The 27,445-nt window shown below is 38.2% G+C and overlaps 1 protein-coding gene across 1 annotated transcript; it reads right to left on the bottom strand.

Moving 5' to 3' along the window:
- Positions 1-500: 500 nt before the first annotated feature.
- On the bottom strand, positions 501-23,482 carry SPMIP4 (sperm microtubule inner protein 4). Its single transcript, XM_058182734.1, has 7 exons — positions 23,349-23,482; positions 22,107-22,277; positions 14,685-14,785; positions 13,405-13,472; positions 9,633-9,777; positions 3,533-3,624; positions 501-2,526 (listed from the first exon to the last, which is right to left on the bottom strand). The coding sequence occupies exons 1-7, from the start codon at positions 23,480-23,482 to the stop codon at positions 1,732-1,734; spliced, it is 1,506 nt and encodes a 501-aa protein (XP_058038717.1). The 3' UTR covers positions 501-1,731.
- Positions 23,483-27,445: the final 3,963 nt, after the last annotated feature.

The following is a 27,445-nucleotide window of genomic DNA, read 5'->3' as shown; positions in this document are numbered from 1 at the left end:
AGGACATAACATATAAGCAATGCTTGACCAGGATCGGCACGCTACACGTCCTCTCCATGACCAGTTTTCATGACCTTCTGGGAGGAGGCTTTGTGGTAGCCGAAGCAGAACAAACAGCAGATTCTGTAATAGCTTTGTAACATATAGTATCAACCTTGTTACTTCTCAAAACTCTTTTCTGCTATGAATACAATATGAATTAGATATATGTGTGTGTGTGTAAGTAACAATGGATCAACGACATCAGCGAAAAAAATCAACTGGGTAAAATGCATTTCATTCAATATATTTTATCCTGAGCTCAAAAATGGGGTCAGGCATGTCTTGTCCTGTGCAATTCTTTCTGGAAAACTTTCATACTTGAGCAAGAAAAAGCCATCTTCTGGATTCATGAAATTCTGAAAGGCACTTGATCTTTGTGCTACTTGGCAGGTTTATTTCTGGTGTGTCAAATATGCTGTTTCACAATCTTTGCAATTCCATTTTATAACCTAGTGGATTTTTCCCTTCAAGACAACTCATAAGTATACAGGCTCAAACCCATACCACTAGAAAATTTATTTTCATCTAGTGATGATCTATTTTAGAAATATGTACCTTGGAGCCTTCTGGAATTATAGATGGCAATTCTTATATACCCAATCAGTAAGATCCATAAGGATCGTTGTTCAAAATGTATGGAGGGCATAGGTTTTCTTACTTTGATCAGTCTCGAGAGAAAAGAAAATCACAAAAAATCCACATTAGCAGAATACTTAGCAGGAAAAAAAATGTTCCTTAGCAGGAAAGGAGAAGAGTTAGATTACCCACAGTATGCTGTGGAAGTAAAAGTATGTACCTTTTTCGGGATTTCATCTAAAACATAGGTTATCCAATCCAATGCCTATCACCTATTTGGACAGCATTTCCATTTTCAAATCCTCTGGCACATACGGAGTTTGCCAGATACAGTCAAGTTCATTAGCAGCTTATGAACAATTCCAAAATATTAGTTCTGCAGTCAGCAGTTTTAAAACCTTTTAATACTGGAGTGCTGTCAGTTCTGTAACTAAGATCCTTTATGCCAACCAGCAAATTGATATGACCAAATGTAGAAGGTGCAAAATTTGTCTCCAAAGAGAGAACGTACAATGTATATTTGAAACAGCTTCAGTTACTTTAAACTTGCAATTTCCTGTTCATAAATGTGACATTTCAAAATAAGTTTGCTCCCTGATGATAATGCCACTAGGGCAAGGATAGTTTAAATGCTCATAATAGCAAGTCTTGACTAGTATGTCATGTGATCAGGGTAGGGCGGGTTGATTTCATATGGGCGTTGGAATTATCAAATTCAATTATCAAAACTCAATTATCAACATTTTATTATTATAGAACAAGGATTCTGATGCAATATTTGAAAAGTGGATAGCGTGGTTAAAGACAGCTAAGTGATATTCCTACTTTACAGAATAGGAACACTGAGGTTGAAAGACACAAACAGTTAAGCACAGCAATTTCTTTACTTGGAGTTTATAAAGTATTGGGAATATGCAATTTTGGCAGACTACTGCACATCACAGAGGCCTGCCAGTGTATTCTAAACCATCCCTACATTAGAGGATATTGAAACAATTCCATAATAATAAATAATTAAACTAAGAGAAAAATACAAAAAATAAAAAGACCAATTCAGTAGTGGAGTCTGTGGCTGAGGTGTTTATAAGTTCTGCTGTTTTTGAAGATGAATTATTACAAAAAGAAAGCATGGATGCCCTGGAATTTATGCTTTCTGCCGTACCTGTCATGATCCCTCAGGTCTCTTAGTCCTCGCCTTGTAAGATCATTCAAGTACTTGATGGCTTCTCCCTTTGTAAAAGAATCCTGGATATCAAGTAATTTTGTCTGAGGTCGAACCATCCCACAATTAGGCATCCAGTCTGAGGATGGATTGCAGCTTGTTACAAACTCTCCGACATTAGAAGCACTTTCGGAATCTGGTTTACTAGCACACCTTTCACACTTCAGTTGTGTTGAAGTTGAGGCGGGCTTACTAAGAATGGCAGGATTATGCCACACAATATATCTGTTTAAATGGGAGGGTTGCAAATCTTCATAGTATATGGATCTGGCAGGCTTTAGAAGAGGTTCTGGTTCAGGTGACACTGTAAGTTGCCTGCGGTACAATTTATCTGTTTTCCAGGTATCCGTAATTTTCCGAAATCTGTTTGAGAGCAGTTTTTTATCTTGACTGTTTTCTTCCTGGCAAGCTGTTTCAGGATGAATCCAGTTGTTGAGCAGGTAATTGTCCCTTTGACTTGCTTTGTTTTGTGTATCCTGCTGAAGGGGACTCAAGGATGCTTTCCCACTATTCTGCATTCCCTCTGAATGCCAGTTTATGCTGCAATGGTCTCTCGAATGAAGTGGCGACTCATAGTTCTCTGTAGCATGCTGATGTTGATGATTTGAGATCCTGCCTTGAAGGAGGCGGGCAATGCGTCCTTCCAAGGGCCTTACTTGAGACATTGCTGAATGAAGGGATTCTTTCTGAAGAACAGATGGAATAGAATGGATTCCCAGGACTTATATGTACAATGCTGCACATCTGAATATGATTTTTTTAGACCTGTATATTTATTTCATATGTGCATCCATCTCAATCTACTGATTCTTAGTGATTAGCAATACATAAAACATAAAGTAACACAATATAAAATAATTCAATAATACAATGCAACTGAGAGTTGTAGTAAGTTATAGTTCACTACAATAAGGCTGAACTAGCATCCTGGCACCAGTATTTGAGGGGAAAACCAGGTCTTCAAGGATTTCTGGCAGATTAATAGGATCACAGTCATCCAAACTTGGATGATGCTGTTTCACAGTTCAGATGCCACAGTAAAGAAGACAAGTTTTTTTGAATCCCCACTAGATGACAGTGTTAAACAGAAGGACCCAGAGCATGTTCATTTTGCCATGAACATGGCAAAACGAGTGGTCTGGCAATGCAAACAATTATCAATGTCAACCATGATATGCCCACATAACATTACTGTTTTGCCATCAAAGGAACTAACTCCCAATAGATTTCTACATGCAGTTCAAGATGATATTATCTTGAATTGCAGGTGGAAATCTGTTGGGAGGTAGTTCCTTTGATGGCAAAACAGTGATGTTGAAAGCACTTCAAGGATAGCTCCATATAGAGCGTATTTCAATGGTCCAAACAAGTAGTAACTAAACATGACTGATTAGAAGCAGGGCCTCCTGATTCAGGAAAGAGTACAATGTGCAGATAAGATGAATTGCTGCAAAGGCCCTCCTAGCCACTCATATTAAGTACTGATTAAGCTCTTCTTGCAACAGAATTTCAAAAACAACCCCAAGTTCCCTCTGAAATCCAACCAGTCTATTAGGTGCTTGTGGTGGACTGTTCAAGTAATCCTTCTACCCTACAAAGAAGAGCGGCCACAGAAAATTCCAAAGCTAATGTGTGATTTTTGCCATGACAAAAGACTCAGTCCAGATCCATGATACCACTTTCTGTACTTACAAGATCCACATTTTTTCCCAGTTCTCCTGTTGCTCTGCCAATTAATTTGGCATTATAATCATCCAGCTGCAATGGGTTCATACGCCCTCTACCTAAAAAAAAGAAAAAAGGAACTAAAATATTTTATAATTTCTATTCTTTTTAAATAAATAATATTTCATTTGTCTATATTTTCTTTTTTTTTAATTCTCTGTATTTTTTTTAGGAAGATACAAAGAACCAGATGATTATTTGAAAGTGTTTGTGATTTATCTGCTTTCTTGAACTATAATACTTTAGTTTGGGTGTTGGCAACCTGCGGCTCCAGAGCTGCATGTGGCTCTTTGGGCCCTCTGCTGTGGTTCCCTGTCTCATCACTGGTTGGCCCTCCCCTTGCCCCTTTTATTTCTTTTTTGGATATTTTTGGAAATCCAGGCTGGCTGAGGAAAGATCGCCAGCAGCGGCTAAGGCTTCCTTTTGGGCGACCCTCCTCCTCCTCCTCCTCTCATGACCCTCTGGCCGGCTGTGGCTAAGCAGGGAGCATGGGCATGCATGGGAAGACCCTCCTCAAGTGAGCGCCAAAACACAGGAAAGATGTGCATGGGATGGGCAGCCACTCGCTTAAGGAGAATCTTAACAGGATGCAGCAGGACACGGCTTCTCTCCTGCACTAAGGCTCCGGCTATCACCTTGCTGTGTTGTTCCCCCACCCCAGCAGCTCTTTGGCTGAGTGTGGAGGACGCAAACTCCAGCCCAAAGTGGCAGGAAGCAAAGGCTGCCTTACACGCAAATGTGGCATGAAGGCAGGTATAGGGCCGCTTCAGTCCTGCACTCTCTGGCGACCCTCCTCCTCTCATGACCCCCTGTGTTAGATACTGATAAACTAATAGTTTTTCCTCTGGTGTGTCATTTGAGTGGGAAGTGATTCAGATGTTATTGCTGAACTCCCTGACAGCTCCCTATATAAGGGCAGGCTGTCAGAGAGGCAAGCTGCTGGATTGTAGATAGTTGTCAAATAAAGAGCTGCTGCTGAAGTCTGTTTCCAGTCTCTTCATTCACCCAACTTAACACTGGTGATGAGGATGGAATCGGCGACGGAGAACTGAGGCAAAAAAAAAAATTGACAACGAACATCCAGCCAGGCAGACAAAAAGGAGCAGTGGCCATTTTGCATGCAAAATTCAAAGGGAGCAGAAGCAGCAAAAATGTCTGCATTCCACCTGCCTGCGCCCTTTGATCCAACAAGGGAGAAATGAGAAACGTACATGACCTGATTTAAATGATTCATGGTAGCAAATTATCTCCTTGGGTTATCCGACAACCAAAAAAGAGCACTATTTCTCAGCCATTGCGGCCACAACGTGTTCAACACAGCAGAATCCTTGTCCAAACCATTTCTGGTGCAATCGGTTCAATGGCAAGAGCTTCAGAATGCACTGAAGACTCACTACACTCTGGCACCGTCCAAAATAGATGCTATAAATTCCGGCACAGAATGCAGAAGGACAGAGAGTCCATCACCGAATACAGTATATTGCAGTACTTCAAAAGGCCGCTACCCACTGTGAATTTAGGGACTTGAATGATATCCTTTTGGATCTATTCATCTGCAGGGTACAAGACCTCTGCCTACAAAGAAGGCTCCTCACCAAAACCAATCTGACTCTGCAGGACATCTTAAATAAAGCAAGGGCTACTGAGTCATCTAACAGAGCAGCTGAATCGCTCCAAAATCTTGCTACAGTCCTGGCAGCCAAACCTGCAGCCATGGTGCACAAGGGGCACCAGCAGGACCAAGAGTCTGAAGATAGCAAGGATGAAGTCTATCACACAGACAAAAGGAGGTTTTCAGGACAAGAGAGTAGACGGCAACCATGTGCCAGCTGTGGGGGCCAGCACCTGAAAGCATCGTGCTACCATCGTGATGCAGTCTGCCAAAGATGTGAATGGAAGGGGCACTTGGCAAGAGTATGCCAAGCAAATCTGCCCCTCAACTACAAATCTACCTCTGAGGCCACCCTAATGGGGACATCCAAACAACTAAGACACGACACGTGGAAGCCAAGGTGCACTAGCAACAACATGGGGGTTCAGGAAACCAAGCAGACCAGAATTGGCAAAGCAAGCACCCCCTCTCAAAAGAAACTAAATGTAACTATCTTAATTGAAGGGTCCCCTTGCAAGATGGAGATAGACACTGGGTCATCAGTGACAATAATATCCTGGCAAGCACTAAAGAGAGCAGTTCCAAGACTCTAGAACAGTGGTTCCCAACCTTTTCTTGTTTGAGGCACAACCTTTTCTTGTTTGAGGCACCCTTGGAAAGCCTTTCAAAAGTTCCCGGCACCCTTATAAGGAAATAGATATTTAAAATCTCCGTAGCTCAAAAGTTCCCGGCACCCTCAAAAGATCTCACGGCACCCCTTAGTGCCGCGGCACACTGGTTGGGAACCACTGCTCTAGAAGCAACAATTGAGCCACCAACAACTGAAGCTGAGTGACTATCAAGGGAATCAAATTCCTGTGCTGGGCTGCGGGAGGTCAAATTCCTGGGGTACAGGGTCACCAGGGAGGGCATACACCAACAAGATCTGGGAAGCCCCAATGCCAAAAAACCAAGCCGAACTAAAAGCATTCCTGGGTTTGCTGAACTTTTACAGGGTCTTCTTAAAAAACAAAGCCACGATTGTGGATCCCCTCCATAGACTACTGGCTAAGAGGTGCCCCTGGGTCTGGAGGCAGAAAGAAGCTGCCGCCTTTCAGGCAGTCAAGCGGCTTCTCTCAGCTGACAGTTTCCTGATACAATATAATGACTCACTTCCCCTTGTCTTGGTTTGTAATGCTTCACCCTTTGATGTGGGGGCAGTCCTCAACCATTGCATCCCAAATGCGAATGAGGCACTGGTTGCTTATTTTCCCAGGAATCTGTCAAACACAGAGAGCAACTATAGCCAGCTGGACAGGGGTAAAACGGTTTCAGGAGTACTTGTTTGGGAGGGATTTTGAATTGGTGATTGACCACTTGCCACTGTTGGGGGTTTTGGCAAGGGACTGCCCCACAGCTGTGCCTCTGTCCCCCCATTTCACGAGATGGGCCATTTTCCTTTTGGCCTACAGCTACAAACTCCTCCACAGACCCGTAAAATCCTTGGGTCATGTTGATGCCTTCAGCCATTGCCTGCTGCCCGAACTGTTGGACGATCCTACCCTGGGTGAACCCATCCTCCTTATTGACTGCCTTGACTCCGGACTTGTGATTTCTGCTGAAGTGGCAAACCATTCAGCTAGAAATGCAACGTTCAAGACTCTTTTGAACTGGGTGTGAGGGGATGGCCAAAAGGCCCAGTTGGTACTGAATTTACGCCTTACATGGCAAAATAAACTGAATGTCTGCTCAAGGGATTGTTTATTATGGGGGGATCGGGTTATAATACCCCCAAATCTAAGGAAACCTATTCTGAGGGCATTACATGAGGCCATCTGGGGATTGTCCGGATGAAAGCCCTAGCATGAAGCTATGTCTAGTGGCCCAAAATGGACCAGGAAATACAGGACTGGGTAGCGACGTGTAGGCCGTGCCAAGAGTCGTGACCGGCAGTCCCAAAGGCACCTGTACAGGAATGGGAACATCCCCGAGCACCATGGGCAAGGGTCCACATAGACTTTGCAGGGCCATTCCATGGCCAAACATTCCTAGTGGTTGTGGATGCATACTACAAATGATTGAAGATCATCCTGATGGGCACGACCACTGCAGAGGCAGTGTTTAAGGTGTTGAGGAAATTGTTTGCCACACACGGCTTATCTGATGTGCTGGTGTCCGATAACGGCCCACAATTTATGGCCACGCCTTTCGAAGGGTTCTTGGCAGACCAGGGGATAAGACATGCTCTCACAGTGCCCTTTCATCCGGCCAGCAATGGTATGGCTGAAAGGATGGTAAGGTCTGCCAAGGAAGCTCTGGATAGACTTGGACCAGGAGACTGGCTAGGCCGGGTAGATAAATTCCTCCTGTACCAACACATAACGCCCAGTGCAACCACAGGGAGAAGCCCGGCTGAACTACTCATGGGCTTTTGGCTCCGGTTGGTCCTAGACCGACTTCAACCAAACTATGCCCCCGAGACAATAAAGGAACCAACAAACCACACCAGTCCTTTAGCATCAGAGACCTGGTGTTTACAAAAAAACTTTGCCGAAGGACCCCTATGACTACCGGGAACAATAGATAAAGCAACGGGGCCCAGGTCATACATAGTTAAACTAGACAACGGGCGACTATGGAGACAGCACATAGACCAACTACATAGCCGCTTCTGCTCTAACAAAGAACCTACAGAATTAGTCAATAATGAACTATAATCCCTTCTTAGCAGACTCAAGCCCAAAGGAAGCAGAGTATACACCTGAAGAACTGGAAATCGAGCAACGTGCCTGCTGCAAACTGGTTCCAGTAGAATCCGAGGCCCCATCCAGAGAAATTCAGGACCTTCTATGGGTGGACCAGGAGGCAGCAGCAGACACTACCTCTTAAGCCGCTGCCACCACACCTACTGAGTTGTGCAGATCTGGAATGACCTGTAAATGTCCTGCCTATTTGCGCAACTACGTATGCAGAGTGGATTGTTCCAACTAAGAGGGGAGAGGTGTTAGACTGACAGCCTAATAGTTTCCCCTCTGGTCCGTTGTTGAGTGGGAAGAATACTCAAATGTGATTGGCTGAGCTCCTTGACAGCTCCCTATATAAGGGCTCCCTGACAGCTCCCTTATCAGAGAGGCAAGCTGCTGGATTGTAGATGTTATCAAATAAAGAGCTGTTGTCTAAAGCCTGTTTCCAGTCTCTTCACTGGAAACAGGCTTAACAGCCTGGCCGGCTGTGGTTGAGCCAGGAGTGCGCGCACGCATGGGGAGACCCTCTTTAAGCGAGCGACAGCCCACCCCGCACACACCTTTCCTGTGCTTTGGCACACACAGAGTGATACACACACAGAGTGATACACGGGGTGAGAGAGAGAGAGACATAGAAGCACACACAGAGTGCTACACAGAGAGGGGGTGAGAGAGAGAGAGAGACACACACACACAGTGAAACAGAGAGAGAGGGAAAGACCTAATCTTCTGCAGCTTCTTCTTCGGTAATATTGAACTGCAAACTAGGGCATATAAAACTTTTGCTAGACCAATTCTTGAATACTGCCTGGAACCCACACTGCATATCGGACATAAATACAATCAAGAGAGTCCAGAGATATTTCACGAGAAGAGTCCTCCACTCCTCTGTTTGCAACAGAATACCTTATGCCACCAGGCTTGAAATTTTGGGCTTAGACAACTTAGAACTTTGCTGTCTTCAGTCTGATCTAAGCATAGGACATAAAATTATCTGCTACAATGTCCTACTTGTCAATGAATACTTCAGTTTCAACCACAATAATACATGAGCACACAATAAATACAAACTTAGGCAAACCGCTCCAAACTTGACTGCAGAAGATACAACTTCAGTAACAGAGTTGTCAATGCCTGGAATACACTACCTGAGTCTGTGGTTTCTTCCCCAAACCCCCAAAACTTTAACCTTAGACTGTCTACTGTTGACCACACCCCATTCCTAAGAAGTCTTTAAGAGGTGTGCATAAGTGCACCAACAAGCCTACCATCCCTATCCTAATGTTCCCTTTTATTCGTATCCATTTCATATATTCATAATCATATTTATATTTATATCTGTTATCTAATATATGCTTGATGAAATAAATAAATAAATAAAGATAAGGAGAAGGGAAGAGAGATACAGAGGGGGAGAGAAGAGATAGTGGGGAGAGAGGGAAAAATAGGGAGAGGGACAGAGAAAGATACAGAGAAATATAGAAAGGGGAGAGAGAGGGAGAGAGAGAAAGGAGAGAGAAAGGAAGATAAAGAGAGGGGGAGAGGGCTTGGTAGGCATGGCTTGGTAGGCATGGCTAGATGGGTTGTGTGACTGGGAGTGTCATCGAGTTGGCCACTCCCACCCAGGTTTTGTGGTTCCCAGTGTGCTTTTTTTCTGTGGGAAATGGGTCCAAATGGCTCTTTGAGTGTTTAGGGTTACAGACCCCTGCTTTAGTTTGATAAATATGTATACCCGTGTAGTCTCGCTTGTATGTAGATAGCCAAAGAGCCTTCTTTACGTTTTCTAGTATATTGGCAGCTCGAGGTGAAAGATCAGGTTCTGAAGGCTGGAATGTTGATTTAGGAGTTTCATCTTGGTGACCGATTCCTTCAATGACCTGAGATTTGGCATAAAGATATAAATAAAACATGTTGACAAATGATTCACTTGAAGCCATATTGGGAATGCATACTGCTTCTTCATTGGTTTGGGAAGTAGCAGTTTTTAAAATTAAATTTAAAACATTAAAAAATCTAACAGGATGCTGCATATATTTCCCATCTCACATGTACCTCTCTCCCTTTTATTCTAGAATAAGTTCAGTGTAATTGAGATGTAATGTTTAATGAAAAGTGTTTTTCTCCTTGCTGTTCTGAATAAATTGGACTTTCAATATATATGTTAACATTTTAGAAAACGTCTGTTCCACACATACAGAAACTGATTTGGATTGAGACCACAGACTTTACCAAAGGTTAAAATACCCCGGCTTTCCTTCTAGTTCCTGTTGCAAATCAAAACAGGAAATGAACCGGTAAAGGGGGGGGGGAGGGAATAGTTTTAATAGTGATATGAAAAGTCTGTTTATTGTACAGTGAAATAGAGTGAAGTACCCATTAGATCAATGATAAACAACCTGGGGTTCTCCATGTCCTTTAGACCACAACATTCCTTGTCACTGGACTAGGCTGACTGGGACTGATAGGAATTGAAGTCCTCAATGCCTGAATATGCCAAGTTGAATGCTAGAAATGTGGGGAAAGTGTGGTTTAATGCTGAACTTTGCATGGCAAGAGCATGTTTTGCCTCACTCTCAGGCTGCACCCATGAAAGCTGCCTTGAAATCAGTTAAACAGGCACAAAACTTCTGGTACTTTCTGTAGAAACTTTCTATAGAAGAACTAAGAAGTCCCTGCAAAAGAATTCCAAGGTCACTTATATATCAAAAGCGAGCCCCTTTTACATTTAAATAAACATTCATATTTTTGTATCTTTTTCTTCTAACTGGGCAGACTTCACTGTCTCTATCTTTCTTTGATCATGAACAACATATTTAATATTAACTGTTTTCCTCTGACTAACTTTCACACCTAAAAGTAATAACGCCAGGCTAATTTCCTGGGAGTCTTGTCCCAAAGTAATCGCCATCCATGCAAGTATTCAATTGCATAGAAGACATTTTTCCAAATGAAGTGTGGTGACTGTTTACTAAACACCATAGTATTTTCTTCACCGAATTTCAGTGGTGTTTTTTTTAAATATCTTCTTTAAAGCTCCTATTGAATAACTATGGCTTAAAATGTGATCACTGCAATTGGTAATATTCCAAATGTTGTAGAAATTAGTAGCTGGTGGTTGATTTTATTATGATCCATTGCATAGTCAACCGGATGTTCAGACTGTATTTGGCATTTTTATCAACCTACCGAGTCCTTCCCAAGAAACTGGGATAGGCAGATATTGATGTTTGATGGTGTTAGAGTTATCATTGCAGGATGTAAGCTGCTCCAAGTAAAGCTGCTTTTTGCAGTTGACTGATGGTGAATTGATCAATGCCAAATGGTGTTCCAGTTGTTTTGAGATTGCAATGAACACACTTCTTACTATTGGTATTACTTTTGCTTCCTTCTGCTACAGTTCTATTTCTATTGGCAGGTATTTGGGCCGTGGCAGTGCAGTGATTAGAATGCGGTACTGCAGGCTATTTCTGCTGCCTGCCAGCTGCCTGCAATTTGGCAGACTGAATCTCATCAGGCTCAAGGTTGACTCAGCTGTCCATCCTTCCGAGGTTGGTAAAATGAGGATCCAGATTGTTGAGGGCAATATGCTGATTCTGAAAACCGCTTAGAGAGGGTTGTAAAAGCACTGTGAAGTGATATATAAGTCTGCTATTGCTATCGGTATTTTATTATCTTCTCTAGTTCCTTCTGTTCTAATTTGCTTCTTTGTCATGCCATTGTTTATAATTGATCTGTGCAATCTTTTTGCAGCTGCTAACCAGGTGACCCTCTGTTTCTTCAGCTTCTTTGCAGAGATAGCACTTACTATCTGTTGCTGTCTTCACAATTCTGGCTTTATATGCATTTGTTCCTAAGGTCTGATCTTGTGCAGCCAGAAAGAGCCCCCATTTCTTTCTTCAAACTTTCTTGCTCTTAGCCATTGCTGGGTTTTGTTATTATCTGCTTTACCTGTTGTTATTTTTAAAAATGTACTGTATTATCATTGTTATTATTGTTATTATTATATCTCTTTTATTCATTAAACATGAAATTCAGTCAACTGAACATTTACAAATGTGTTACAAATACGATTGACTGGTGCTAATGGTTGATACGGGTTGCTGCCAGCATCCGAGGTATCAACCAAGTATCTTCTTAAAATATACGATGTTCTGAGTAGCACCGTTTTTTGCAGTTCCATTGGTGCTATTGCAGGAAGCTGCAATTTCTTGATGTGTTTTGTAAAATTCTTGGACATGATACCAAGTGCCCTGATGACAATGAGTATCACTGTTACATGTTTCATCCATAGCCGTGTAGTTTCGATATTTCATGATTTTTTCCAGTTCTTTTTCTTCGACTGTGATGTCTCCTGGTACAGTGATATCAATAAACTGTATGCTTTGGCTCTCAACAACCGTGATACCTAGCGTGTTATGTTCCAAATGACAGTGTTACTGTCTCATTTTCAATAACTTTTTCCACTTTGTGCTCCCATGACTTTTTGGATACAGGTATATCATATTTTTTACATAATGACCAGTGGACTAATTTAGCAACTCAGTCATGTCTAGCTTTGTAAGCAGTTTGCGCGATTTTGCTGCATTCACATATTAAATGTGAAACAGTTTCGACTTTGTTGTTGCAAAGTCAGCAGTTTGGATTGTCAATGGATTTTTGTATCTTTGCTTTTATGGCATTAGTTTGTAGTGCTTGTTTTTGAGCAGCAAGTATTAAACCTTCTGTTTCTTTCTTGATGGTTCCTCTCTTAAGCCATGCTGATGTCAAGTTATTATCACACTTTCCTTCAGTGTTTTTCAGCAGAGCTTTGGTTTTTCATCCATTTAATTTGTCATCCAACTGTTTTTCCTTATATTCTGCCTTTGTTTCTGTTGTTTTAATAATGTTCTCTGTTTTCACAGCCTGCAGCAATCTTTCTGTGTTTTGGTTCACATAATCAGTCAAACTTCATTTTTCTTCTTCTAGAGTTTGATGGATTTGCAATAGCCCTCTGCCCCCTATTCTTCTTGGCAGGTACAACCTGTCGGTGTCACTTTGTGGATGTAAAGTGTGGTACATATTCAAAAGTTTACACTCTGGTTCAGGTTTTCCAGTTTAGCCACAGTCCAGTTGATGATTCCAGCTGGGTAGGTTATCACTGGAACTGCCCATGTATTAATGGCTTTAATTATGTTTCCAGCATTGTTGTTGTTGTTGTTGTTGTTATTATTTTGGTGACTTTGGGTCAGTCTTCGTGACTACATCGACAAGCCCATGCAATTTTCTTAGTAATATTTCAGAGGTGGCTTTCCATTAACCTCTTTCCAGGACTGAGAAGGAGAAAAAGAAACTGCCCCAAGTCACCCCAAGAAGTTCTATGTCTCCTAGAGATAGTAGCTTTTCGAGATTTCAGGTTAGGCTTAATGGAAGATGTCAGATATAGAATCTGAGATCTGAAACATGCATCCCATGTCTTCCACCATCAAGTTTATGCTGTTTTTCAACTACTAGTAATAATTACTTACATGACGTGAACATGTCACAGCTTCTCTATAGATAGGTTCATTAGCATCTTCCTTTTTATTGAGGCCACCTGCAATGTCAGATGAAAACATTTGATTATAATATGACATTCATGAAATTTAGTTTAGAATCGCTATGAGTTCTGGCCAGATGAGTGGAATTGACATTGCTTGTGATATTCTTCCATTACACTGTGTGTAGTTTTTAAAAGTACCATGAAAATTAAAACAAAGGCTTTGCAGAGAAAGTTCTAGATCTTTGATTCTGATTCTGTAGGACTATTAAAATAATTTTTTTAAATAAAAAATTAAAATTAAAATTTAATTTTTTTTAAAAAAAATAAAAATTGTTAAAATAATATTTTTTTACTGGAACTGTGTTTGCGTGCTGAATTGACATTGAAATACTCTTGTGGAGGATTATTAGGATATTCAGTGAATGAAAAATATTTCCTCTCCATCCCTTTAAAAGGAAAAAGTCCTTCTACATTTTAAAAAATATGGCAATAGAAGCAGATTAGCTTCTCTATCTGTTCTTCTTTGGGGAAGAGGATGATTTCCTTTTAATAAAATAAGACCCTTTGCTATAAACTAAGCACAGGAAATTGTTCATCTGTATTTTTTCTGATCGGCGAGCTTTGCACACAATTAATTTTAGACTTTCCAGCAGTATTACTAACAGCTAATTAACGTGGACTATAACAAGTACCAAGCTAGTCTATAATGCAAATGTTAATTTTTCTCTATAACACTCTTTTAAGCTACAATCAAAACACGGGGGTGGGGTGGGGAAGGAAAACCACACTACAGCAAAATCAATGAACATTAAGTGCATAGTTTATTCAAAAGTATCTTTGTAGGAAGAAATCCCCAAAAAGTAGTTTTTAAATAGTGTTTTCTCTAAGACATCATATATACACAGTCCCCCAAGCATTATTTTAAGTGAATCATATTCATATTTCATAGATAGTAAAGATAAAGTAAATGTGCCTTAAAGACTAATGTATGTTGTTTGCTTAGGGCTATGCAAAGCATTTAAAAGAGCCACTTTTCGAAGTACATGGCTTGAGTAAAGTATCTCTCCATAAAATACCAAAGCAATAATGCTCTCTGGAACATTTGCATAGCTGCTTTGAAAAAATTCCCTGATTTTTGCACATATGCATGAATAGAATAGAATTTCCAGTGGAGCACTTTGCTTGTTCTCTACTGAATATTTAAATAGTGAATATTTAAACACTACTCTATAAACACTACCTTATAAAAAGAGAATCTTGCTTTACCTTGGATATCAGTGTTGCCATGGACATAAGGATGAAAAGGACGAAATCGGTTTTCTATGAGTAGAGCGCCTGGTGTCTTATATTTTAGATACTTTGCACACCTAAACAATAGAGCAAATACTTTATAAAAGTTTGGCAAGAAAATAAAACAAATAATGTTACTTAATAACATCTTATTGGTTCCTATAAGTCCTGCATGGATGATTCTTCCCCCCCTCCTTTTCCTCTTCTTTTTCTTCTTCTTCCTCCTCCTCTTCCTCTGCTTTCTCTGCTTCATCATCATTCTAAAACCATATGATCAACCTTGCTTTGACTATGAGTAGCAAAAGATTTGCACCTTTTTATAGCATGTTCTTGAATCCTTCATAGGTCAATATATACACTTCCTATTTGGAAGGTATTGCTACCCGTTTCTGTAAACCAAAAAAGTAATAGCTCATATCTGAAAATGCAGAGAATGATGAACTCCTTGCTATGGCCTCTCCCTTGTTTACCCACTGTTTAGTAACCTCATTACTCATAGTACATAAACTAAGAATCAAGAGTGGACGAACAGGAATTTTGGTTTCTATTAATTATGCTATAGATTATGAGCCCAATATTGTTCACCTTGCGATAGGCTGAAAAAATCTCCTAATTTTTTTTTACATGGTTGTACCTGTCCTATGCCTATATTTCACCATATTACTTATATTATTTTTGGCAGTTTTAAGTCCAACTATAAACACATTGCTTTTTATTTTTTTAAAAATCAGATCTCACACATTCTGTTCACACAGATTCAGTTTTTAGTACTATCCTCAGATACTGTATGCTTTTAAAGCAGAAATGAGGAGCATGTTAATCTCCAGATATTGCTGATCTACCACATGTTCACCACTGGCCATGGTGAAAGTAGCTGCTGGAAGGTGGAGTTCAATGACATTTGATGGCTAAAGATTCCTCTTGCTCACTTGAGGGAATTAGCTTCCCGCACAGCTTATATTTAAAGTGGCTGTGAAGAGCTGAGACCAGTTCAAAAAGCCCAGATTACAGCTCCACCTGCCAACACTCAGATGCTACCCATGGGTAGAATTTAAAAGAATGATCTACATGAACAGAAAAAATAGAAGATATACACTTACTTGTTTGAACTGGAATTTTCTGGCAACTCAGGTAATCTGTAATTAGAATAAAAAAATATTCTGCATTTATTTATTTATGAATCCAATTTATATAGCTGCTCATACCACTGACATGATTGTAGGTATCATACAATAAAGCAAATAATTTAATCTTAAATTACATTATTAAGTTAAATTATATTAAAAACAATATAAAACATAAATTGGATCAAAGGAGAATGCATCAAAATTTCACACAATTTACTTTTTATTTATTTGTACTCCACCTATATTATTTTTATAAATAGCTCAAGTTGACAAACATATCCAACATACTATCGTTCTCCTATTTTCCCCATAACAACAACTTGTGAGGTGGGTTTGGTAATTGGCCCAAAGTCACTCAGCTGACTTTCATTACTAAGGCAGGACTTGAACTCATAGTCTCCTGCTTTTTTGCCTGGTGCCTACTTGAAATAAGTCATAACACTGAAATCTAGCACAAAATCAATATAAATGAATAGTACAAATAAGAAGGAATATGCTTTCTTCTGCTTTCTAGCCTGGTGTCTTAACCACTAGACCAAAATCTCACAAGCTTTCTATTATCATGGGGTTATCATATTTTAACAGATTTCCACAAGGACAATTCTTTATTAGGCTTTATAACCAGATGCATTCCAAATATTTTGAAAAAAAACCACGTTCCATTAAGTAGAATTGTCTACAGCCAAACAATATATTTATTTACATTTCATTGATCAAATAAAAGGGATGCGGTGGCTCAGGGATGAGGACGTTAAGCCTGTTGATCGAAAGGTCGGCAGCTCAGCGATTCGAATCCCTAGTGCTGCTGTGTAATGGGGTGAGCTCCCGTTACTTGTCCCAGCTTCTGCCAACCTAGCAGTTTTGAAAGCACATAAAAATGCAAGTAGAAAAAATAGGGACCACCTTTGGTGGGAAGGTAACAGCGTTCCGTGCACCTTTGGCATTGAGTCATGCCGGCCACATGACCACGGAGATGTCTTCTGCTTTGAAACAGAGATGAGCACCGCTCCCTAGAGTCGGCAGCGACTAGCACATATGTGCAAGGGGAACCTTTATCTTTACCTGATCGAATAACAATTTGTTTGCATCAAGTGCTGCCATTTTGAAACAGTTGTGTTATAAAAATAATTGCATACTTAGTTATAACAGCATTCTGTAAAGACAGACAGCAATTGAAAATAATTACTGATGAGGATCTAAAAATCAAGTCTGTTGATAAGAATGTTATTAAAAGTTCCAAGTGCAGAATATTCACGTTTTCTAAGTCTAGATGTTTGTTATTGCTACCAATTGACAGTATTTATTAACATTCTGATTTGGACCAATGGAGATTTCAGCATCAGAGATATCTAAATTTTTATAAGGGAAAAATATCACAGTTAAATCAATAAATCAATCGGATATGCACGGATTATAATTATATTATATTTAAATGTAAATATAGTACTTGAAATCAATAAATCAATCGGATATGCACGGATTATAGACTGAAGGAACTAAAGGAACCCAGTTTCCTCTAAAGAATGGGAAACTCTTAATATCTGTATTAAAAAATTCAATTATGGTTTACTGAAGTTTTTCTATACTACATGTATAGAAAAAGAATGAATAAATCAACCTATTGTTGGAGATGCAGTAAGAATAATGCTTTATTATTAAATATTGTTGTACTGTCCTGAAGTTGTTATGCTTGGGGAATTAGAAATTACATACATTAATGTGATTTTGCAATAGGGTTTAATACTTTTAAATATTCATATTTTCCATTAGGTACATATTACATAGAAATGAGAGCAAGAAAATGGAAGTAGGATATTTTTACTGTTAGCAGACAATTCTTTCAATATTGGAAAAATAATTATATAGCCCCAATTATTCAATGGACTGGAGACCTGATATTTGTCATTTATTTTTGTTGTTTTATTTTGCTGTTTTTCCTTATATTCTGCCCTTGTTTCTGTTGTTTTTATAATGTTCTCTGTTTTCACAGCCTGCAGCAATTATTCTGTACTTTGGTTCATATAATCATTCAAACTTCGTTTTTCTTCTTCTACAGTTTGATGGATTTGCAATAGTCCTCTGCCCTCTATTTTTCTTGGCAGGTACAACCTGTCGATGTCACTTTGTGGATGTAAAACATGTTATATATTCAAAAGTTTGCGCCTTTTCTGGTCCAAGTTTTCTAGTTCAGCCGAAGTCCAGTTGTTGATTCCAGCTGAGTGGAACTGCCCATGTATTAATGCCTTTAATTATGTTTCCAGCATTAAGCTTTGATTTTAATATTTGTGGACCCTCCTGATGTATTCCTTTTGCATTGACTCTTTGACTTTTCCATTTAAGATGTTATCTGCTTCCAGTATGCCTAGGTATTTATAACCCTCATCCTTTGCTAATGCTTTTACTATATTTCCATTTCCCAGTTCTATTCCTTCTATTTTTTCCATTTTTCCTTGCTGCATGGATAATATAGCACATTTTTAAAGTCCAAAATTCATTTTGATGTCGCTGCTGAACAGTTGAACCGTGTTGAGTATTGATTTAAGTTCAGTGGGGCTTTTTGTATACATTTTTAAGTCATCCATGTATAGTAGATGGTTTATCTTCCCATGTTGGCTTGAGATTTGAGTTTTGTGTTTCGTAGGATTATTGTCAATAGAATTAATACGGTGTTGAACAGTAGTGGTAAAAGTGAGTTCCCCTGGAAGATTTGTCTGATGTTGACTTCACCAATGTTCTCCCCATTTGCTGTTAGAACTGTTTTCCATTTTTGCATATTTGCTTTCAAAAATGTACAAATATTTTTGTTGATTCCAAAGTTTTCCAAGCAGGTGTTAATCCAACTGGGGGTAATAGTCAAATGCATTCTTGTAATCAATCCATGCCATATTTAAATTTGTTTTTCTACATTTTGCATTTTTTAATACCATTTTGTCAATGAGCAGCTGATCTTTCGTTCTTCTTGATTTTTTATAATTTTTTTTTGTTCTACTGGATACAAACTGTTTTCCATCAGATGATTGAATACTGAATTTGCCAGTATTCTTGTAAAAAGTTTGAATGTTGTTGGCAAACAAATAATTGGGCAATAGTTGCTTGGCTGTGTCCTTTTCTGGATCTTTTATTATCAAGTATGTTCGACCATCTGTTAACCATTCTTCGCTTCTTGCATTTTGAAGCATTTAATCAAATTGAGTGGCTGTGCGATGATAGAGGCTGGTTAGGTGTTTTAGCCAGTATCCATGCAGTTCGTCTAGGCCAGGTGCACTCCAGTTCTTGACTTTCTTTACTAGTTTTGCAACCATATCATGTGTGTGTGTGTGTGTGTGTGTGAGAGAGAGAGAGAGAGAGATATTGCTCAGCAGTTAAGATGCTGGGCTTGTTGGCTGGAAAGCCAGCAGCCCAGGTTTGAGACCTAAGCTCCATGCAAGAGGGTAAGCTCTGCTCCTCGCCCCAGTCCTGCCAACCTAGCAGTTTGAAACACACAAATGCAAGTAGATAAATATGTACTACTTTGGTGGGAACAGTGCTTTGTGATGTCATGCTGGCCACATGACTACAGAAATGTCTTTGGTCAGTGCTGGCTCAATGGCCCTGAAATGGAGATGACACCGCCCACTATAGTCAATAAACTAAAAGAGTAAAATCCACAGGGGACACAGGTTACAGAACATTTAAAGTATGAAATACCCATCTATATCTCTACCTCTACCTCTACCACTACCACTACCACTACCACTACCACTATCACTATATTATTTTATTGATTTTATATTGATTTTATTTATTTTTATAAATATTTATTTATTTTTATAAATAAAATTTTTTATTTTTAAATATAATTTATATATTATTTTATATTTATTTTATTTATTTTATATTGATATTGATATACTGATATACCACTATCACTATATTGATTTACAGATTTATATATTATATATTTATATATTGATCACTATATTGATTTAGATTGTTCTAAAACTTGGCAACTCCAAATCTCAACCAGCAAATGCTCAGTCTTACATATTGGAAAAAAGAACCCAAACACTAAGTACAAGCTTGATGGACATTACCTTACAGACGACCCCCACCCTGTTAAAGACATTGGAGTTTACATATCAAATGATCTAAGTGCCAAAGCCCACTGCAACTACATAGCAAAAAAGGCTCTAAGAGTTGTAAACCTAATTTTGCTTAGCTTCTTTTCCAAAAACTCTACACTACTAACCAGAGCATACAAAACATCTGCTAGATCTATTCTTGAATACAACTCACCTGTCTGGAACCCACACCACATCTCTGACATTAATACAATTGAACATGTCCAGAAATATTTTACAAGAAGAGTTCTCTGCTCCTCTGAAAACAACAAAATACCTTACACCACCAGACTTGAAATCCTGGGATTAGAAAATTTAGAACTCCGCCGACTCTGACAAGACCTGTGTTTAACACACAGCATCATTTATTGCAATGTCCTTCCTGTTGAAGACTACTTCAGCTTCAGTCGCAATAATACAAGAGCAAACAATAGATTCAAACTTAATGTTAACCGCTTCAATCTTGATTGTAGAAAATATGATTTTTGTAACAGAGTTGTTAATGCTTGGAACACACTGCCTGACTCTTTGGTCTCTTCTCAAACTCCCAAAAGCTTTAACCAAAAACTGTTTACCATTGACCTCACTCCATTCCTAAGAGGACTATAAAGGGCGTGCATAAGAACACAAAAGTGCCTACCATTCCTGTCCTAGTGTTTCCTTTCATTATATCTAATCTGTATCTGTCTATCAATATTTAATTTTTATTCTTGTTTTTTTACTTTTTCTATCTCTTCTGTTTTCTGTTCAATAAAAACAGCCCTTCATCCATCTCTCTCTCTCTCTCTCTCCCCCCTCACCCTCTCTCTCTGTGGATATGTTCACATGTGCATATCTGTTTACAGAAAACTAAGTTTGAATTGTCCACTAGGTGGCAGAAAAGAATCTCTGTTTTTCTTGCTGTTCGATTTATTCATTTGCGTTTTTTAAATCCCATCTTTATTATAAATCAATGGTGAACTTCATAATATTCCTTCCTATTTTTCCCCACACCTAACACCCTGTGATATTAGGGACTGGGCCAAAGTCATTCAGTCAATTTTTTATGTCTTAGATAGAACTAGAAATCACAATCTTTTGGCTTGAATCACTACACCAAACTGATTGTGTTTAACAGACAATCCCATTTTAAAGTTCATGCGATAGAGTATATTCATGGCAATAATAACCAGATTAATAAAATATAGTAGGGAGTAGATTTATATTTTAAAATAAGCGACCTACAAAATCTAACGCTGAAAAAACAACTGATGGTTTTGTATATATAAATATCACATCAACAATATTTCATTTAACTTTTAAGGCTTAATCTGAGCAAATGAAAAGCTATCAGGTGGTTAAATTTGAGAATACACTTTTAATTTTGCAGTCCTCAACATACAATCAATTAAAGTTTAAAATAGGTATAAAGAATCTTTGTGAGGCCAGATTTTCAAAAAGTCATTGACATGTGCAGGGAGCAGCCCTTTTTATAATAAACCATTCTATCTGAAAAACCATACTTAAAATCACCTGTAACCTGACATGTAGATTTGAAAGAAAGTAAAACAGAAGCCCAGAGCAGGCAGGTCTTCTGTTATATTATAAACATATATTATATTATATATAATATAATTCAGTTATAATATATGTATGTATGTATGTATAAAATCCTCCCATCCCCAGGTTTGGCAAGTGGCGGGAGGCTTTGCCCACCCATCCGGGTGTCATCACATCCCGTTTTTGACCCTCTGTGCATGTGCAGAAGGCTCTGCACATCTGTGGATGAGGCGCGTGTGCTCACATTTGCGAACCAATTATGAAGGTAAGTGGATTTTACCTCTGGATATGATGCTAGAGTTAAAGCAGCAGCTGAGAAATTTGATGAAATGGTTAAGGTGTGTTGGTTTAGAAAGCAAGAGATTATAGTTTTAGTCTCACTTTGGGTCAGCTGCACTTTCTTAGCCCAACTCACCTCACAGGGTTGTTGTTGTGAGGAAAATAGGAGGACAAAGAATATTAAGAATGTTCACAACCTTGACTTATTTATAAAGTAAGAAATGTGAGATAAATATCTAATAAATAAAAATAAATAACTTATCGTCAATCAGGAATAAGAGGAAGGCTAAAGCAGATGATACCAAAGAAGGAATATGTAAGAGTCAATCAAAAACAGAATGGAGTTCTACAACCTTAATGGAACATTTTTGGGGTCCTCCTCACAGCAGGGTCCCTGAGTAAACTTGTGAGGTGGTTCATATGTTCTGTGATATTCAGGCAGCATAGGCTCAGTTCCTCTAGGTTCTTGACTTCCTCTCAAGATTGATTTGCATAGCTGAAATGTTTTCCTTAGTTCCTCAAATCTGAAATGAGATCAAATATTATGAAAGAATAATTGCAGTTATAACATACTAAGCCTGGTTGACAGCTTATGGTGATCCAAATTGCTGAATTATACCTGAATTTTTATCACTAATTCTTGTAACAGATCTGAAAGTTGTGTTCACACATCATATGGCTTGCTTAATCAGGATTTGTTGAGTAAACCACAATTGGCACGATTTATACAACATTCAAGTAACATGATAAAAGTAGCCTTCATAACTCCACTGTGGATGACCTAGAAAGATTTCTAGAAAGTGTATGTTTACAATCTCTTCCATTTCAATAATCCAGAAGAAAAACTCACAGCAAATCAGTATACCTAACCAACCTTAAAATAGCAGGTTATTAGGAACACTAGAAACTGTTTCTGTTTCACGTTTGAGCATTCCAGACATATATTAAGTTTCTTTTTACATTTCCTATGCTGAGAATATTTGAACATCCTAAACATTGATTTCTGCAGGTGCTAGAAATAAGGTAAACATAGATAAGAACTGATCAAAGCAGTATGATCAAAATCCTGCCATTGGTATACATAGTATATATAGATGACATTGAAAAAATATAAAAACAGTTGATTTCTGTTTACCATGTAACAACTACCATCTTATCTTTTTGACAACTCCCTGATTGGCTGCTTTGGTGGACTTTGTTCTGAACTAAATATAAACTTTACTGAAGTGCAGCAGGATAAAAGCAAGAGAAGCATTTAAATATCTTGTATGTCTTTGGCTTTCTAATTGGTGACTTGATAGCTCTTTGTTTTGCATCATTTAAAAAGGTATAATTGATTTGCATGTACAGAACATGATTTTCTGTTTAGTCCTAATTAATGTTTCAAATGCATTTTCACAAAGAAATAATACAATCCATATAAAGCTAAATCTTTTTTTTTCCAAATACAAAGAATTAAACAAAGGAGCAAGAACACACCAACTAAACCTTAATCTTAGCAATTGTGCAGATACATGCCATTGTATAAATATTTAAAAGTCTAGATTCAAGCTATGGATGATAGAGTTGAAAGCAATTAAAAGGTGAATTTTTACCTCTCTGGGAATATAGGTGGGCCTGGAGGGATATGCAGTGGAGTAAAGTGGTCAGTGGATTCCAAAGTTTTCGTTACTACAGCTGCTCCATCTTGTACATCATTGTAATAAGTCAGTCTTGGATACACCTCCATCTTAAACTGCTAGGGGGAAGACCTGAAAACAGATAATTTCAATGGTCTGGTTCTGAAACCAACTAACCAAATACATTAGAATACATTTTCAGGTTGTATTGGAATGCTAAATATGTTTGAACAAATAAAATGGATAAGAACTTTTAGCATTTAACATAAATAAGGGAGGGAAGATTTCTAAAATAGACACAGTTATTTTGCATTTTTAGTAGATCAAGGTTTCTAATTAAAATAAAAAAATATTTGTCGGAAGTCACATAAAGCAATCACAATCACAGAAAATTAATGTGATGTAATGATGATTTCTTTTACTAGTGTTTTGGATTGAGTGAAATATGCATATTATGAATTTAAGTATTTCTGCATATAACAAAAAAAGACATTTTGATTTCCTTTAGTTCATGAAAAAAGGCACAATTCATTCCTACTTGCAAACTTTGTTTGTTCAAATGATCAAATATGCAATTGTTAAATGATATATCTTGCAATTATAGTTATTTCAGCCTTCTCAAACTAGGTGTTCTTCAAATGTATTAGCAATAGCAATAACACTTAGACTTATATACCGCTTCACAGTGCTTTACAGCCCTCTCTAAGCAGTTTACAGAGTCAGCATATTGTCCCCAACAATCTGGGTCCTAATTTTACCGACCTCTGAAGGATGGAAGGCTGAGTCAACTGAGCCAGTGAGAATTGAACTGCCACTGCAGGCAGCCGGCAGGCAGCAGAAATAGCCTGCAGTACTGCACATTGATGCCACCATGTACCAATTCCCATGATAATCAGCTACTATAGAAAAGAAACACACTCTCTAGAAATTATGAGAGTAGTTTGAATACAGTGAGAAGATATTCAATTGAGGAAATGTCTTTGAACGTTGAACTCTAGGACAGAGAAATCTATAGTCTCCCAACTATGTCTAAACGAAATTCTCATTGATTACATTGGTTGCTGAGAGGTATGATTCAGTTTATGATTCACCTGTCTCTTGCAGCTTCAAATCCACCTACCTTTCCATTTAAGTGTTGTGCAGGATACTGAATTACTTTCTTAGCTAGCCCCCCAAGTTTTTATCTGACATCACAATGACTTGGTCATCAACTCCTTGTGAAATAGAGGAGATTATCCTCTCTCTTGTTTCTAGATTAAAAAGAAATGTCTGAATTTGCATAATGGGTTTTAATCAAATGAGGCTAAGTAGTGAAACGTACTTGTAATACTGTAGGGAAAAAATATTGGTGACTGATTTACTCAGGCAGGAATGAAAGTTAATAAAGTTAATTAAGATACAGAAAAAACTGCAGCCAAGATTATAAACTACAATCTTGCTGGAAATGATAAAACAGAAGGGTGGTTATCTTTCAGTAAAACTAGATTTTGATTCCATTCCTACACAAGAGAAAATAATCTGCCTATCTAGTGTTTTAAATATCAGTTTTAAGCTTTAGTGGACAACTTCTGCACTCTAGTGGCCGCAGGATAATTCTGAAAAGATCCAATTTCACTCATAATTTGAAATTATTCAATAGGAAATTATTCAAGAAATTATTAGAAAAGGAATAAAGAAGTACACTTCTCTTGTTAATATATCTACTTTTTCATATTGACAAGAGTTGAAAGTGTGGTTTAACTATAGTTATTATTTCTTTGAGGCCATAAAATGATGCCAATAGTTGCCTGTTTATGGCTCAGTTCAATTTGTGTGATTAACTTCTGAGGGGAGACTATGAAGAGAAACTATTATCACCATTTAAATCAACAGTAAAAATTCAGCAGCATATAAGCTACATGAGATTCTAACATCCCCCCATTAAAATTCAGAATTAAAATTTTTACATTTCAGAGGCACAATTTCAGATCATTTGAGGGGATGCTTGAGGTAGGCAGGTATGAAGAGTAAAATGGGTTCCTAAAACTGCTCCATTCCTAGTGTAGCCTCCAAAAGACAAAAGTGCCAATGTATTTGGCTCTGCTCTCTCAGTGACATCATAGCATTAGGAGAAAGTACCTGTGATTATCCAGAAGAGTTGGGAGTTGGACTACTGCTCTAAATCCACAGATATAAGCGGTCCATGCGTATGTTATCTGAAGGATACTTATGGATGATGATTCTTTTCTATATAAAGGGAAAACATGGCATATAGCCCATTATGCATTTAACTACAATGCTGATTATTTGGCTTGGTTTTGAAGGATGAATCCAGCTATTGTAGTTTGAAAATGATGGTTTATGAATTAATGCCATATTGGAATCATACTATTTGGTTGTTTGTTTGTATCCTACCTTCATTATTTTACAAATAACTGAAGGCAGCAAACATATCCAACAAACCTTTCTTCTCTAATTTTCCACACAACAACCCTCTGAGTGAATTGGGCTGAGGGAAAGTGACTGGCCCAAAGTCACCCAGTTGACTGTCATGGCTTTCAGATAAAACTATAAAACTCACAGTTGCCTGATTTCTAGCCTGGTATCTTAACCACAGGCTATTATACTATTATAATTACTATTTCTATTGTATTATTGTGATGGTTTGTCAAGGCAGAGTTAAAATAAACATGATTGTAATGAGGGCCATTCAATCTTTAGCAGAGACTGAAAATCTGGACATGTGAAGTCCAAATGTGAAAATATTGCATTGGAAAACTGTGGTCCTTAACAACTCTGTTCCTGAGGTGCTTATCTGTTCTTTCATTTAAGACTTTTAGCATTACAATCTGAAAAGGACACAAAGTGTTATCTTCTCCCATGGCTGGGCAGAAGCAGCTCTGGAAGTACATCTTATTTGTTACTTGAATGAGAAAGGATCTGCTTCCTTTCACCTGGGCATAGAAATCTTTTAATAACAGACTTTCTAGCTGAATCTATGCTTTAATCTTTTTTCTTCCTCTTCTCCTTCTTGTGGTTGGAGGGCACAGAGGCATCTTCCATAATGCATATGTTCCCCTTGTTCCCCCGTCACTTCTCCAGATGCCCTTGGATGAACAAAACCTTGCCAAGTAGTTTTTTAATATTTAATATTTAATATTTAATAAAATATTAAAAAATTTTAATTTTTAATTTTTAATAAAGCCTTCAAAACTTGTTCCCTTCCAAACTCTGGTCTCTAGCCACAGTCATCCCTATCTTCAAAAAAGGAGATCCAAGCCTTGTTGAAAATTACAGACCTATCTCTCTATGTTATGTCTCATGCAAAGTAATGGAATCCATCATTAACCAATCCATTACACTCCATCTTGAAATAAACAACCTTCTCTCTAATAAACAATTTGGTTTCAGGAAAAAATTGTCTTGTAACCTACAACTACTCCACTGCAAAAATATATGGACTACCAACCTTGATCAAGGAAAAGCAATAGATGCAATCTACATAGACTTCTGCAAAGCTTTTGATTCAGTAGTACATGATAAACTACTGCTTAAACTAAAATCCTACGGCATTTTGGGACCTCTTCACAATTGGATAAATGCCTTCCTGTCAAACAGACAAGTGGTCAAAATTGGCAACGCTATATCAAATCCTGTTCCTGTCAAAAGTGGCGTTCCCCAAGGTAGTGTTCTTGGATCAACACTCTTCATACTATACATAAATGATCTCTGTGACCTAATCTCAAGTTATTGTGTTCTCTTTGCTGACGATGTCAAACTATTTAATACCACTAATAATACTTCTACCCTTCAAGAAGACCTCAACTTAATTTCTGATTGGTCTAAAACTTGGCAACTCCAAATCTCAAACAGCAAATGCTCAGTCTTACATATTGGAAAAAAGAACCCCAACATCAAGTACAAACTTGATGGACATTACCTAACTGATGACCCCCATCCTGTCAAAGATCTTGGAGTTCTCATATCAAATGACTTTAATGCCAAAGCCCACTGCAACTACATAGCAAAAAAGGCTCTAAGAGGTGTAAACCTAATTTTACGCAGCTTCTTTTCAAAAAACTCTACACTACTAA

The sequence above is a fragment of the Ahaetulla prasina genome, chromosome 4, assembly GCF_028640845.1.
Source record: "Ahaetulla prasina isolate Xishuangbanna chromosome 4, ASM2864084v1, whole genome shotgun sequence".
Classification (NCBI taxonomy): Eukaryota; Metazoa; Chordata; class Lepidosauria; order Squamata; family Colubridae; genus Ahaetulla; species Ahaetulla prasina.
Note: the sequence above shows the minus strand (reverse complement) of the source record. Positions and strands in the feature narration are given on the sequence as shown.

Coding starts and splice junctions, on each gene's coding strand:
- SPMIP4 (XM_058182734.1), bottom strand. CDS start 23,482: ATGGAGGTGTATCCAAGACTGACTTATTACAATGATGTACAAGATGGA. Junction 22,278..23,348: donor CCACCTATATTCCCAGAGAG/GTAAAAATTCAC, acceptor ATCTCATTTCAG/ATTTGAGGAACTAAGGAAAA. Junction 14,786..22,106: donor CCCAAAAATGTTCCATTAAG/GTTGTAGAACTC, acceptor TCTATTGTTTAG/GTGTGCAAAGTATCTAAAAT.